The 17,373-nt window shown below is 36.3% G+C and overlaps 1 protein-coding gene across 1 annotated transcript; it reads left to right on the top strand.

Moving 5' to 3' along the window:
- Nucleotides 1–289: 289 nt before the first annotated feature.
- Nucleotides 290–15,587, top strand: LOC145979969 (glutamate-gated chloride channel alpha-like). Its single transcript, XM_083112907.1, has 4 exons — nucleotides 290–362; nucleotides 5,275–5,534; nucleotides 7,962–8,126; nucleotides 15,375–15,587. The coding sequence occupies exons 1-4, from the start codon at nucleotides 290–292 to the stop codon at nucleotides 15,585–15,587; spliced, it is 711 nt and encodes a 236-aa protein (XP_082969033.1).
- Nucleotides 15,588–17,373: the final 1,786 nt, after the last annotated feature.

The following is a 17,373-nucleotide window of genomic DNA, read 5'->3' as shown; positions in this document are numbered from 1 at the left end:
ATGAAAAAGGACATCAAATGAGAGGAGAAAAAATAGAGCGAAAGGGGAAGAGGAAAAGTAAAGGAAGGTAGAAAAGATAGGACAGTTGTGAATAGGAGAAGTAATGAGGAGAAATGGAAAAGATGCGAGGAGAGATGAGAAAAATGGAGCAAAGAGGGGAAAAGAGGAGGCAAAGAGATGAGAGGAGAGGAGAAGAGGGGATTTGAGAGGAGAGGCGGAGACAAGAAGAGGGTAGTGGAGAGTAGAGTAAAAGAGAGAACATGAGAAGAACGAAAAGAAGAGGAGAAAAATGCAGTGGAGTCGGAGATCTAAGAGAGGAGAGGAGATAAGAGGAATGGAGAAGAATGGGATGGAGATAAGAGGTGAGAATAGGAGGGAAGGCGATATGGCATATAAGCAAAGGATAAGAATGGCAGAGAAGAAGGAGAAGGAGAAGAGGAGGACAAGATAAGAGAAAGGAGACGAGAGGAGAGATCAGGTATTTGTAGAAAATATCGTCTCAGCGTCAATATTGATGCATTGACATGAAACATTCAATAATATTTTAAAATGATTTGGAGAATGGATTAGAACGGTGCGAAATGCCTTTTTGCTGAGTTCAGAGCGAGATAAAATCTGCCACGTAAGAACTTTAATTCTACATGCCATTATACCACTAAAAACATGAATGTAATTTTTATATTTATAAGAATTATCTAATTTTTCTCCACTTCTCAGTTCGTTGAAATGTAGGTTTTGTTATTTAACATTTCTCCTCCCCCCCCCCCATCGTTAATTCCAAACAGAATCATACCGACTCACACTGCTTGGACAATGAACACAATGTCTAAAACTTACGATTTTTTTTGCCACCGCAGGGGTTTGAACCTACGACCATCAGGTTGACATCTACAATGATAACCACTGTTTTGATTACTTTTTAAAATGGAAAGCCCCTATGCGGAAGCTTCCCCCATCACATTTCATTCATATTTCACTGTCAGGACTTTTCAGGACAGGCAATCACAAACATCCATGTCCGAGCAGGGATTCGAACACGGGAGACCTGGCGTCGTAGCGCGATGTGCTACGACACGGGGGCCGACCCACTACCCTACAAACTTTAGTTCTTGAGAATAGCTAGGAGGAGCTGACCAGTGTGAAATGAAGATGCAACTCTACTCCTACATGTAATGTGCAAAGAATACTTGTTTGTAACAAAGAAGAGGAAGTTAGTACGAATCGGCGCAAACATTTAATGGAGAATTGCACATGATGAAAACTTTTCAGTTGATATTTGGGAAGGTATCCTTTCATCGAACTCTAGTGGGAAAATGGGTAAAAGTAGTATGTTCTAAATTGCCACAAATATAAATAGTTATTTTATTAATATTTGTCAATGTCTTTGAAGCAGTACACAATTATCGTTAGAGTATCATAATGCACGATCTTATACATGAAAATATCCCTTTTATCGTGTGTCAATTCATTTTTGTTATATATATATATAAATTCCAGATGCAGAACAATGTAACCACTTTACTCTGCTATTACAAATAATGTCACCATGGTCTTCATTAATAAAAAGAGAATTAAAAAGAAAGAGAACACCTAGTAACGTGAATCGAACGTGGGACCGCTAGCAGGGCAATCGAGAACACTAACCACTACACCACGCCCTTCCCTTCCGTTGTAATAACAATTTTTATGTATTCTGTCCCTCAAATATTTTAACTGTCGTTGGGTATACATGTGGTTGAACTGTTACTTTAGTTTTGAATTGCATTCTTGTAGTATAGAAGCTATCTTCGAGAAATAATTTTCGAAGTGATGAAGAAAAACGAGAATATTGGTAGTTGTGAAAATGAGAGTTATTTCTTCTAACTTATTATTTTGATTAGACATTATTAATGGAAAATATCTAGAGGCTTGTATATTGCAGAACGATGTTCTCTTCCTCTGATACTGCAACAGACGATTTTTTAAAATTTTGATTTATGTTAATTTACTTCGCGTTTTGTGTCTCTTGGCTAATTTGCAAAGATGGGGATGAGTGATGAAATTGATGAACAGACATTCACAAATAACCATGCTCGAGCGGGATTCGAACAGTCTTATGAAATGTATTTGTTGTTGTCTAAGGTAACACGAAATAATTACACCGCTTGCAAACTGCCAAATGTGCGAAACGTTATATGTAAACAGACGGAAAATTGTATTCATAAAATCACATCACATTTGACAGTATCAGTCAAGAGGTAGAAGAAACTGACCAATGTGAAATGTAGATGCAGATCGTTCTGGACACGAGACTGCGTCAGTAAACAAGCATTTCGTCTGTTGCAGTTTCACAAGGAAAGAACTTCGTCCTGCAATGTTCAAGCCTCTAGATATTTTCCATTAATAATGTCTAATCACAATAATAAGATCAGCAAAGCACCCGAGTGCTCATCAATCAAGAACATCTTGACAAGTTTCGTGCTGATATAGACGATTTCCTTGCCCGATTTGTAACTATGGATGAAACATGGGTCCATCACTTCGACCCAGAAACAAAATCACAAACATGGAGTGGAAACACCCACATTCTCCACCAACGAAGAAGGTCAAGGTGCACACGTCAGCGAAGAAGGTGATGGCCTCAATTCTCTGGGACTGCAATGGTGTCCTTCTTGTGGGTATCTACAAAGAGGCCAAACCATCACTGGCACATACTACAGTGACCTAATCAAAATATTACGTGATTCCATCAAGAAAAAGAGGCGTGGGATGTTGACCCGTGGTGTGCTCCTTTACCAGGACAATGCACCTGTCCACACCTCACGCATCGCGAGGGGCGCTATCGCAGATGCATCGTTCGAATTGTTGCCTCACTCACCCTATTCTCCAGATTTGGCCCCCAGTGATTTCTATTTGTTCAAACATTTGAAGAATGACATTCGTGGGCAAGAAAAATTCTGATGATTCTGAGGTGATGAGAGCTGTGAACTCATGGTTGGAGGACCAGTCGGAAGATTTTTTTTTTTTTTGCAAGGTATCCAGGCGTTGGAGCACCGATGGGAAAAGTGCATTGGAGTTGCAGGGAGTATGCTGAAAATAAAAAAAAAATTGAAACCCTATTGCCGCTCTTTCTATGTTAGGGTCAGAGCAACCTGATCGTCCCTCGTACATGTAGGAGGAGAGTTGCATCTACATTTCAAATTTGGCACCTCCTTCTACCTGCTTTCAGAAGCGAAAGCTTGTAGTGTATTGGTTGATGTTAAAGATTGTAAACCTGCTGGTCATAGGTTCAAACCCCTCCGGTGGCAGAAAATTTTCGTAAGTTTTAGACATATCCAATTGTGTTCATTGTCCACGCCGTGTGAAACATAATGATTCAGTTTGGAATTAACACTGCGGGAGAGGAAATATTAAATAACAAAATCTCCATTTCATCGAACCGAGAAGTGGAGAAAAATTGGATAATTCTTATAAATTTTAAAGTCACATTCATGTTTTTAGTCATATAATGGCAGGTAAAATCAAAGATCTTTCTTTTAAGATTTTTCTTGCTCTTTACTCAGCCAAAAGGCATTTCGCACCGATCTAATACATTCTGTAACATTTCAAAATGTTATTGAATGTTTCATGTCGATAATTTGATCAACGCATCAATTATTGACGCCGAGACGAAAACTACCTTTTCTCTCCTCTCGCCTTCAGTCCTTTCTGTTCTTTTGTTCTCCTTCTCCTTGTTCTCTCCCCTCCATCTCCTCTGCCTTTATCTCATATCGCCTTCTCTACTTTTCTCGCATCTTGTCTCCATCCCACTCTTCGCCACTTCTCTTATCTTCTCTCCTCTCTCCGATGTCCGACTCCAATGCACTATTCTCCTCTTCTTTTCGTTCTTCTCTTTTTCTCTCTTTTAGTCTACTCTTCACTCACCTCTTCTCGTCTCCTCCTCTCCTCGCCTCTCCTCTCCAAACTCCTCTTCTCTCATCTCGTTTTCCATCTCGTATCTCCTCTTGCTCCATTTTCCTCATCTCTCCTCGAATCTTTTTCCTTTCTCCATGCACTTCAGTCTTCTATTTTCTTCCCTCCTTTACTTCTTCTCTTCCCCTTTCTCTGTTCTCCTCTCTTTTGTCCCCTTCCCCTTCCGTTTCCTCTCTCCTCTTTTCTTTGTGCAGGCTCATTGAAGTACTAGAAAATCGATTTTCTATATTTTAGAAAGTATTTTTCATTTGCAACAAATGTAATACTGATACTTTTTTCTATTTTTATGCAATAATACTTAGATTTATTTCTCTCGCGTATCTCAAAAATATATATTGTGCATGTGGCAACTCTGAAATTTTGCCTAACTTTACACGCAACCCACCAACGCCTTGTGTAAATTGGGTTGCCTAGTTTAAAATTTCGTTGTCCTAAAACTTTTGAGAGAAAATGTACCTTGCTGTGGAGAAACATAGGTGGACTTGGAGGTAGGGCCTCACTCATCATGGTCGAGGTGATGTGATCAGTACCAAGCTCCAACCACCTTTACTCCTCCTCCAAAAGACTTCACCCGGGTACCCATTAATAAGAGGTTGAGTGAAACCCAGAGTCGCCTTACGCACAGCCGCCCACACCGGGAATCGAATGTGGGTCTCCCGTAGTGGCAGTTAGGTGTCCTACAGACTGGAACGCCATGCCTCTATTTTGTTATTCCAAATAAATTAATAGTACTTTTATCATTTGTTGGATTCAAAGTGTAATAGTTTTTTTTATTTGAAATTGCTTTTCTGCCACACTTGATTAATCCTATAAGCCCTTATAAACTGGGGTTCAATTAGTTGAAACTGGAAAAGGAAAAATCATAAACAGTTGAAGGGTTTTCTAGGAGACGGACACATGTCTGTGTACTGCAATAAATCGGCGTTATCACCTCTTCCTGACAATATTGCAGCTTTTTAATTTACAACCCACGTATGTATCCAAATCCTACAGGTGATTAGATTATACTGCATTGGTCCAGATATCAGAACCTCGATTGCACACATTAATACAGTTTCCAGAACCTACTTCGTGGAACAGAGCTTGATTTTAGAGTGGATTTCCAGAAGGACATTTCCATACATCCCGCGGTGGAATGTGTGTATATGTGTCCGTGTTTCACCCATTCACTTATTCATGATGCGTGTGTACATATGTACACGTACATATATGCAAACCTTGTTTATGTATATATTGTATTATATGTATATGTATATATTATGTACATATTTATGTACATGTATGTATATATTGTTATCGTGTTGCAACGTTTCCATTTTATAGCGTTCTACTCGTGCATACAGATCATCATAGGACTGGAGAGGAGGTCCTCCTTCTACATCTGGCAGATCTACCTGCCCAGCGTCCTCCTGGTGACGATCGCCTGGCTCTCCCTGTGGATAGATGTCACCGCTGTTCCCGGCAGAGTCACTCTGGGGATCACCACTCTGCTCACTCTGGAGACGCAGTTCTTGTACATCCAGCGCTCCCTTCCGCCCGTTTCCTACCTCAAGGCCATGGACGTTTGGATGTTCTCCTGCATGGTAAGACGTGCATTGGTAATATTAATTTCAATCGCATAATTTCACTAAATAAATATGAATGTTTGGTATATTATTGCTTTGGGTATGGACGTTCGCAGAATATTTTCATTTGAGGGGAAAACAAGGCATTTTCCAAGGCGGGGGGGGGGGGGGGTTGCAAACGAACCATATTTTCCCAATAATAGTGTTTCCCCCAAAAAGACACTATTTCAGATTGAAGTTATCATGCTTCTGCAACGCGCTTCCAATAATTAACACAAATTATTGTGACTGAAGAGCGCCACTGGTAACTGGAACGTTCATCAGGGCAAGTGTGTGGGCTATATCCAGTGTACTGGCCTTGCATTTTCCGTCTCTGCATACTCCGGTCGGTTAAGCACTGTTCTGGCTCGAGATAGTTCAGTACCTACCCATGTGAGAGTGTGTCGATCCGGCTGTGTTCTCCCTTTATAAATTTCACCTTTAGTAAGAAATGAAATGTACTACAACTACTTGTAATTTGTTCTGGTTTCCAGAATAGACAATTAGAATTTATCTTATTATTACTATTATCAACAAACTATGTTAACATACAATGTACATTTTAAAGTATGTCCAAAACATTATAATTCACGCATAACTAAATTCACGAATCAAAAGTCAAATAGAAACAAATATATACACAACTCATTACTACACATTTTTCACTTACTAACCTATAATTAATTATACAATACTAATTACTCTTTGAACTCCATCAACCAATTTCTAATTGATTATATTCTATATATTTAACACAATTAATTATCGTTCTGTGTCCCCAGAATGGGTTAACATAAATTCAAAAGTTTATATTGTCATAACAATATTGTACTGATTTATTTTTGTATTTGTTTATTTTATTGATTATATATTGTATATTTTAAATAATAAACAGAAAAGAAAAGACGAAAATGAGAGAAACTGACGTTCTGGTTTATTTAAAGGCACCAGGACAATAAGCGCATTCCCTTGAATGTGTGCGGGGAAGGCCCCTTTGGTCAATTCTCGTGGGCCACCTTCCGTCGATCTTGCATTTCAGTTCACGGAAGATGAAGTCTTCCTGCTTCGAAATATTTATAACTACGCGACTGAGTCTGTTTTCTGGTTAACGAACAATTTTGTCCTAGCATTTTGAGGAATTTGTTTTTTACGATCGCCCAACTTTCCTTATCAAGAAATCAACACTCAAATATAATAAAAATTACATTAACTGAGTCAAATATTTTATATTTTCTCAACTTAAGTAGAAATGACTTTGATTTCATACATCATAGTTTATCCATTTTTCTGTTTTCTATATTAGACTGATGCATGTAATACTTACATATTTTTGTGTGATATGTGATTCTTAATATTTCGTTAGAGAACATTTTGAGAAAACTTAAAAATGTATCGGCAAGTGTAAGACTATTCAAGAGCAAGGAACATTTGTGAATTATTAGAATTAGTTAAGGTTTTGAAAGCATACATATGAAACCAAGGCAGTACATAAAATTAGACTGATATGAAGCTGCATTCATTTGCTTAATGTTTATAACTTCTGTTGAAGCTGCAAAAATGCAACGTTCCTAAAGTTCAAATCTCCAACCAATAAATACACACACACCAATACTTTAACACCTGGTTACATAGTTTAATCCATTCAGACAGCACGAAATACATTTATCTTTTATTTTCTCTTCGTATTTTGTATTCTAATGTAGCTCTAAATTTTATATGAGACTCTAAACTTACACCTAGATCCAGACCTACACAATTCAATGTAATGCGTTATGTGTGTTGCCTAACTCAACGGCGTCTAGCATACTTCAATAGCAACCTTTCAATAACGCATCCGCTTGAAGTATGTATTTCAGGATTTAGTGTCTCATTTCTAATGCCGGTGACCTTACAATTTACACGATTTGTGGGAGTAATACAAGAATGAGAGAATATTATTGTTGTAGTACTAATGCAAATAACATTAATAGAACTACTTCATACCTTAGCTAGCTCAGAAATTCCTTTAAATCTTACATTTCAAATTTAAAATATTTATTTTTTTAGTAACTCCCACAAAGACTTAAAATTATAAAATGCTTGTGTCTTAGAATTAAAAATGTAAATATTTTCAAAAGGAGAGGACATTAAATAACACTAGGCCTGGAATAACATTATCTTGATTTAAATCAGAATATACTGATTTTTATAGCTCAAATTTAGTAACATACCACTTTTACTTTTCTTCATTTATTGATAATTTTTAAAACAGTTATGGATCGAAAAATATGTATTTTTTCTACAGTGACATCTTTGTCTGTGTGTTGAAAGTAGGTTTCATCTTAGATTTAGTTTTCATTATATGTTCTCTTATCGTATTATGTAAAAATAATGTACTAATTAAACATTGTTTTTTGTTCTGTACAGGTTTCTGTGTTTCTATGCCTTGTGGAATTTGTTGTTGCGTACATTGTGAACCAGAGAAAATGTGCAAGGGAAACCAATGGCCTTGAACAGAAGTTGAAGCCAAACAGTGATTCCAGAAACTTTATGATTCCTTTCAGAGTAACCACTCTCATGGATGATTTGAAGGTAAGAAATAAAGCTAGGAAGTTGACGAAAAATGAAAATTTTCCCTGGCCCTTGAAGACATTTCTAGACCTCATAATAGTCCGTTGCCTTTCAGTTAGAATCAGAAAACATTAATTTTATATTACATTTTTAGGTCATTTTTCAGTATTTTTGGTCGTTTTGTTGTACTTTTATCATTTTTGTCAACTTGGTTATCTGTCCGGACTATATTCGATGAATTATTTGCAGAGGCGTTAACCGAAGATAAATTTTGTGCGGAAGGTAAATATTGGAGGGAGCAAGGTCAGCATAAACAATACTTTATATATGCAAATATAACTACATAAAATGTGTTTATTTTCTACTTGAATTTGAGGGGGGAATGCCTTGCTTCCCCCCGCAAACTTGGCGCCTATGATTATTTTACAATTACAATCATAAACAGCTACAACGGTTTCTCTTGTGTTAATATCATACCCAATCAGGCCTACAATCAAGAACATATTTGATGTTAAACGGGCTATAAAATTAATAAATATTTTAATCAATGTGACGTTAATGGATTACGTTGTGGCTACAACATTCGCTATTTAACCATAAGAATCGACGTTGAAATGTATTGGGCCATTCCATGTCAAATCAACAAGGTTCTCAAGCTCACATTATTTGATTCACGTGAAATTTGGCAAACGGAAAGGGCCAGATTAGATAGGAAAATATGCAAATTTGCAGATTCATATCTTTTGTGTTTCAGAAAATACAGCTGTACGAAATGTGCGATTTTTACCTTTTTCTTCAACCTCTTGTTAAATTTAAATTGCAATATTTCTGCAATCAGGGCTCCTATAGAAGTAATTCAGACGGCGTTGGAAAGGTCTTGAAGAGCTCTTTCACATGATATTGCATGCCTACTCAGGTTAAAAACAAATTAAGGTGATGTGAAGAAAATGCTTTGTAGCCATTTACTTAAAAACTGTGTTTTTGGTATTTCATGCTTACCCTATTACTTAATAACTGTAAAATACTTGAAAGAGGGCAATCTTCCTTAGATGGGTCATCAAAGGTAGATGGCCCTTTTTTTAATTATGCCAAATTCCAAGTGAATGAAAATATGTAAGGTTCAAACAGTGCCTATTCATTGGTTCATTTCACATGGCATAACTTTATTACTGCTTCCTCATCTCCTATATATTGCAATCTACCAAGTTCTGATTGCATCACGTGTCCAAAATAATATATTACATAATAATACATTAAAATCACCCTAATATACCAGCCGATTACCAATTATTATGGGAAAACAAACAAAGGTATACCTGACAATAATTATGGCACAGAGGGAGTAACTTATAGATATGGACAACTGAAAAATAAAATACATCCCATCACTTCTAGCCCATTGCTCTATTAGACTACAATTTTTCCTCTTAAATCGACATTTTCCCATATATTAAATCAAGATGTTTGGCAATAGGTTCGATGAAATCCTCTTTATATTTTTTTTCCATAAAATTGCATCAAATTAAGTAAGATGGTATGGAATATTTCATAAGACGTGTAGTTTGACGAAGTTTGACGACTGAGTTTATTTGACGTTCACTTTATGCAAGATTAATCTGATTGGGACTGGACCTACAGTTTAACCTCTTCGGAACCACTCACAGAGAAAATAACTTTTTTGGGGATATTTTTATGTATGTTGTTTATTTACCTTTGTTAACACCAAAAAAATATGAATTTCTTGATTTTCAACATTACTTTTTATAAAAAGGCATGTGTCATATATGACACACTGGTTCTATATGTTGCAATTTTTTTTACAGAATTTGTACACACAATTATATATGTGAGTAACAAATTTTTAAACTAAATCTGATGGTACATTATAATGTGTCCAGTTTTTAAATACATCTTTTTTTTTGCTAATTTTACAGTTCATGGTAAAGTTTGAAGCAATTTCGGTTTGCAACAAGGCATAAATTAATTTTACACTTACTGCAGGTCACTCTTGCTCTTACACTGTTACAACCAGGCATACGGCATCTATGGTTCTTTCCATCCACTACAATTTCTGGCATGTGTTGTGCTCCATTCTTCCGCTTTGGTGTACTTGGGTGTGGCACCGATATTTTCCTCTTCTTTGATGTATTTGGCAAAAACTCATCCCCTGACTCTGTAGATTCTCCAGAATGAAGTAACCACTCAGATACTGCATTTTTGAAATCCAAGTAGTCCATTATATCTCGGCTTTTCTACTTCAATGCTGCTGAATCTCTTCGGTACTCAATCCAACATGCAGCACACACGAAGTCAAAGAAATGAATTATTACACGTACAGTCCACTTTCTTGTTTTGTACTTCATCCTGTACATCGATATCACTCTATCGAGGAAGTCAATGCCCCCCATATTCTCATTGTATTGAAGAACGTTTTGAGGTCTCATAACACTAATAAACTCCTTCCTCTTCTTACACCAACGGCGACATTCACTTGTGGGCATTTTGCCCTCAGTGGATGAAACTAAAGTTACAGGTTTATTATCAAACCACTTCACAACTGCAATTTGACCATCACCACGCACAGACTGATCCATTGAACCACGTCCACTTCGTTTCATGTCACTGTCTGCTTTCATTTTGGCTTCCTTAGGAACTCTACTTGCTTGGATGGTTCCTGTTCCTTGGCACTGACGGTCAGCGTGTAAGCAGTCTAAGAGTACAACAGATGTGAAATATCGATCCATGTATATGAGACATCCAGGAGGGAGTGATCTTGACAACCGCATCACCACTTTCCCACCAATGTCAAGAAAATCATAACCATCAATGATAGTATCTCCTTTTCCTTCATACAGGAAAAAATCGAGAGGTAGACCATCTGGTGAAGCAGCCACAAAGTTCTTCAGGCCCACCGGATTTGGTTTTCCTCGTATGTACTGTCTCATTCTTATTTGACCCCAGAAAGGGATCATTTGTTCATCGATGGAAACTTTTACTGTTCTTGGATTTTTCATACAACCCTCGTGTATGGTTCTAATCAGAGGCCGAACTTTCCAGTAATTGTCACAGGATTTCACATCTTCTGTCACATCTTCATCAACAACGATCTTCAAATTAGATCTGATAGAAAAGAAACGTTTTCTAGACATTTTGTCAGCAATACTAGGCACCCTGCTGACCGAAGCCCAATACATTTTAATTCTTGGGTAACCCAAATAGGACATAGCAATCGATAAACCGAAGAAAATTTTCATTTCTTGCGGTGTCGTGTTTAGTGACTTACCTAAGCGTGAAATACTCACTTGATTTGTGCAAGAGGACATAAGTTCAAAAACACTGTCTGGAATATATTTTGAAAAATATTCATTTACGTCTCTTTCACTGCCAATCCATACTTCCTCCTCAAATGTAGGAGATGCCGGTAAAGGTTCAAAGTTATCTGTATGTCGCCACGGTAGAACCCTCTGACTGCCTTCACTGTTTTCTAGATTTGATGTTGACGTATCATCATCCGATGGTTCACCTTCTGATGAACAACAGTCACTCATTTGTTCTATAGGAAAACCAGTCCCGTTAGAATCGTCACTTTCGAAGCCCTCAATATCGGAAATATTTCCATCAAGTTCAATTTCTCGGACAATGTCATCTGGGTTCACTGGAAAAAAAAAAGTATTGTAAGTATCCCCCTAAAGGAATGAAGTCAGACAAGCAAAAAACTTTCAAAATTTGAATTTGAAAATGAATATAAAGTACTATGTCACGATAGGATGCCAGGGGTTCTGGGCTCGAATCTGTGATCGGGCATGGGTCTTTTTTCGGCACGAGTCCCTTCATAAGTGTCGTCATATCATCAGTTATCCTAATCCCGTGATTAGGGGAGTGGAGAAAAGCGAAGTAAAATAACTAGGGCTGAGCTGATACCGATGTATCGGTATCGGAAAGTATCGATTGGAATTCATTTACCGATACCAGCCGATACTTGTCCGGAATTTAGGTCTAACGAGGTCCCTAAAAATGCCACGCGACACTTTCGCGGAGTCTAATTATCCTGGGAATTATGCAGAATCCAAACTTTCTTTCTATCTCGCACCAATTTTGCAAGAAATACTATATTTTGTGATTACATAATATGCATTTTAATATTGTCATGGAATTCTTGAATATTCTAAGACAAATTTCTTTATAAATTGATGCATATAATTGGAGAAGAAAATCTACACATCAATATTGATCAATATTTTGAACAAATTTAAATTATCGAAATTTTCAAGTATCGGTATCGGTGGGTATCGGTAAGAGTATCGGCATTGGTATCGGTGAAAGTGGTATCCGCACAGCCCTAAAAATAACGAAATCAAATCACTTCTTCTGCTCAAATTACGATTATCTAGAGCATCACTCCAAAACCCTATATCCCTTCAAAGTAAAATGCATTCTACTACAAATAGACCAAATCTTGACTTTGATGTACAATTTTTAATGCATTTTATTTGTGTTGTTGGCATAGAAGTTACAATAAGTCATTTCAATCATCAGTCTTTCATTAATTTGTGTAGCAAAAATTCTTTCGTGTATCTATATTATTTATGTATACATCAGAATGTTTTTGGATATTTGGAAATTTCTATACATTAGGAACCACTGTGTCATATAGGACACATGCAAAATGCAGACATCATAACGGTCAAACCAAATAATTGCAAACAATGTAAATCAGCTCAATTCTTTCTATGATCTTTCAAGAACAAAGTTTCACTAACAGAAATTTCCTAACTAGTTTATTAGAAAATAGAAAAAAATACTTACGATAGCGCGCCATGATTTCCCACTGTCCAGCACACACTATGACAAAGAATAGTGAAAGTTTCCCGCTAGAACTGCTGGAACTTAGACAAAACATTTTCCGGCTGCTCCTGACATCTAGTAGTGACGACAGAACTACTTGTGTTTCTGAATTCCAAGACACAGTGGAGCTGTTACGAGTTATAAAACGTTAATTTTTTGTGTCGTATACGACACGTGGGACCCGAAGAGGTTAAAGTGGGATCCAAACCACCATGTGCTCCACCAGGTATCGAACCCAGGACACTTTGATTATAAGGTGACTACTTTTTCGCTACGCCATCTAACTCGGTTATTATACAAGTTGAAGTGTACTAGAGAATGTTATACGTGCATCATTTGTCTCAAAAATGTTAATATTATGATAATTGTAATCGATAGTAGAGACAAGGAGCTGAAAAATTGAATTGTATTTGCAACAGAAACGCTACCTGAAGTTCCGTGTATCCTGTGGTGTAATCGGAAGCTACGACATCTATACTACAAAAAATACAACAGATCTTCATATTCAGATCGCATCTCCTATGTTAAATTACTAAATGAATTTTCATGTGATTCACTTCAACCAACAGCTGGTTCATATATTACTATAAAAACTTATTAATGTTATACTTGAGTGTGAAAATCTTTTACAGTTGATAAACTTTAACGTCAATTATAAGGTAATAAGAGTAAGACAACCATTTTACTGCAATAAAACAAACACAGAATTCCATCAAAATTCTCCAATCATTAGATTGATTGATTGATTGATTTAGTTTATTTTACTTCGCGTTTTGTGCCTCTTGGCTAATTTGCGAAGATGGGGATGAGTGATGAAATGATGAACTTGATGAATGGACTTTCACAATCAACCAAGCCCGACCAGGATTCGAACCCGGGACCCTTGGCGTCGCAGCCCGATGTGCTAACCACTTTTTTTTTTTTATAAAAGGAAATACCCCCTACACGGAGGTATCCCCCACCATTCACTCTTTTTCTCACTTTTACACTTTTCAATTCTTACATTTTTCTTTGTCTCTTATCAATTGGACGAACACAAATACCCATGCCTTACCCGGGACTCGAACCCAGAACCCCTGGCGTTGTAGCGCTCTCTGCTAACCACTTCGCCACGGAGGTCGACACCACTCGGCCACAGGGTCGGGCTCCAATCATTAGATTAATAAGTAAACATAGTGATATTGTCTCAAATGGAATTGATTTGGATTTTGCTTTTAATATTAAAAACTTTCTGTATAGTTTAAATAACATATTAGATATAATATACAAATAAAACAAATCCAATTCTAGAGTGATATATTTATAGTCTCAAATACAATTTATAGCTTTTATCTCATATATCTAGAATTTCATTTTCTATACATATAAATGAATTCAAATTTGAACTTTGCTTTGTATTGATTATTACTGTTTCTTATTTAAATAGTGGCATTTCTATAATTTCTTTATTATTCTCAAGTTTTATAGCTTGTTACTTGTTTATTTTTGTTTCTTCTGTCTTTTAGTTTTCACCTCTGTTCAAAATTTGTAATATATATATATGTATTTTTTTGTATTTGTGTAGCTTTTATATTTGTATAAATTTTTGTATTCGTATTTATCTAAGGTTTTGTGTAATATTTACTCTGTGTTTGTATCATGTATTATGTATTTATGTAAATGATATTGTATATAGAAAATTGTAATGGCTATTGTAATTGGAGCATTCGCTCTGTTATAGGACTGGTTAATAAATAAATAAATAAACAAATACATAATTTAGGGACGTGTATTTCCAAATGACTAAAGCGAACAAAGAAAATAAGGTGAAAACGGACTCAATTCTACTTCTGAATGAAGGTTAATTAATGGCCTGGTGAATTTAACGCTGTTTACTCTTAATAAGCAGGTTATGTGTTTCATTCCAGTTCTAGTCAAATTGCCCAATACTTCCTCCAGCAATATAAACTACAAGACAAGCCCTGATTAGCTTATCTGATTATAAAGGGGATTTCAAACCATTGTAATTCTGAATTACTAAGTAATAATAATAATAATAATGATGATAACAATATATTATTTTTATTCTCGAGGTACTTACTATGAAGCAATTAATGTCATGTTGGAATTGCACTTTATGGATAAGGTTTAATTTTATACTTTATTTTACCTCGCTTCTCTGTCTCTTTTGTCTAATTGCGAATATGCTTATGAGCGATGATATGATGAAATTGATGAATGGACACTCACAAACACCCATGCCCAGGTGGGTGTTAGAACCTGGGACCCCTGGCGTAGTAGTGCGATGTTCTAACCACTCCGGCGGCTTTATGGATAGGGAATATTCTCATTTTAAACAAACAATGTTTAATCAAATTCAATTACTTACTTTGGCTTATATATACAATCTCAACTCATGTAGGCTATATTTGTTTTTTTAATCAGGTTACAGAAGGCCAGGAACAACGACTGGCATGGGCACAGCTAAAGCAATCAGAAGAGCAGGGACAATATAATGAAAGAACTAAGAAGGTCATGAAAGACTTCACAAAGGAAAAACAAGTATCAACCAATCCTGTTGACTACTGGATTAGAATCATATTTCCAATCTTGTTCCTTTGTTTCAACATTGTATATTGGTCTTACTACCTATCATAGGAAAAGTAGGAAAGGTGATTTCTCAGGTGATTTAACACAGAGTGTTTCCTGACCTTGAATCAACTAGTGTAACGTATTAAATATACAAACAACATCATCCACTATCAGCTTAGTTTTGGCATATAACTTTTTAATTACACGTTTCCAGACCGGGTTCCTTATCTCATATTGATAATTCGGTAGTCTCCATTCAACCCACAAGTTTGATTCAAGGTCACGGAAACACCCTGTATATGTGTTTCTGTGTAGTAATAGTTAAAGCCATCAGGTGTGTTTTGTAAATTATTTTTGTCGTTTGCAATAGTTATTATTTACAAACAATTGTGAGTATGGTAATAATAATAATTATTATTATTTAATTATTCAAATTTTATTAATTGGCTGCTTCCCCTACAAATAATTCTGGTCAATGTGTACAGGGTAACTAAAGTTCTGTTTTGTCAATATCAAAGACAGTACAAGACGTTAACTGTATACTTTAGATATCCCCTAACCTCAATCAAGTAAGTGAACATACAAATAAATTATATTATCTCCAAAGTATGCATTGCTCTAAGTATTGGATTTAGGTGTATACTAAGTGGGTCTGATCCTCAGAAAACATTCCGGTCTCTTCCCCATTCCTCCGCTCATTTCCTTTCTGTGGAAGAATGTTAAATGCTGAGGAACGAAGAAGAAACGCCCTCTTCACTCACACTGTCTGACGCCCAATGTGTGGGCCACAAAATCAATATTTGTGAAACATATACTCATACTTCAATCCTTTGCGCATTGTGCGATGGGTGCTTGGTTTGTGAAGGGTAAGTTGGTTGGTTGATTTGGTGTTTTAAGTCCACTTTATGCACAGTAAGGCTAATCTGGACTACACCTATAGCCTAAAGTGGGATCCGAACCACTATGTGCCTCCTCCGGGTATTGAAACCGGTACCCCTTGATTACAAGGCGACGAAGCTACCACTGCGCCATCGGGGAGGCCATGATCTGTGAAGGGATATGTCTGTTTATACTGAACATATTTCAACCAGTTATTAAACTTGAACGCGTCAGGGAAAATAATTTCAAATTTTAACAGAATTTTCATCATAAATAAAATATTTAGTGCTAATTTGTGACTGTATGGTATACTAAATATGAAAAAAAAAAGTTATGTTATTTATAATCCTTCAGTGTGATATTTGAAAAATTTCTAGTGGTGGAAATTCTGGTAAATTTATTGTAACAACTGGATACTTGAGTGCGTTCATTTTCGCTCTGGGTAGAGATGGCTCGTAATTACAGGCGGCACAGCATGGCCCAGGATGCCGGTATTTTCGTCCCATAACGTCCCGCTTATTTTTATGCACATATCTTTAGCATGCATACAATTATATTTATATTGCATAACGAGTACTAATCTGTGTTATAAGAGTTGCTCCAAGTTGTTCACGCGCTATCTCAGCCCAGAGCCAAAACGAGCACACTATACATTGTATATATATAAAATATGTATATAGTTCCCCCTTCTCACAGAGCCAAAAATTGGAAAGATTAGAAGAAAGCAATTCCCCAAACCCCACCCCCATCAATAACCAACCTGCATCCCAAAACAATTATCTACGAACTACAAATTGTAGACTCATTTGATTTAGTTTTAAATATTTGTTACTTTTAAAATATACTCTTTATGCCACACAATATCAAAAATTTGGAAAAATGTACAATATAAACAAAATTTCACTTCTCTGTTCAGAAAATTGAAGTACATTTTTCTAATGGAAATGTAGATGTATTACTTTTAAATGTATTG

Source organism: Lepisma saccharinum, chromosome 27 (assembly GCF_977018435.1).
Source record: "Lepisma saccharinum chromosome 27, izLepSacc3.1, whole genome shotgun sequence".
In the NCBI taxonomy this organism is placed as follows: domain Eukaryota; kingdom Metazoa; phylum Arthropoda; class Insecta; order Zygentoma; family Lepismatidae; genus Lepisma; species Lepisma saccharinum.
The sequence above is the reverse complement of the archived record's forward strand: the minus strand, read 5'-3'. Positions and strand labels throughout refer to the sequence as shown.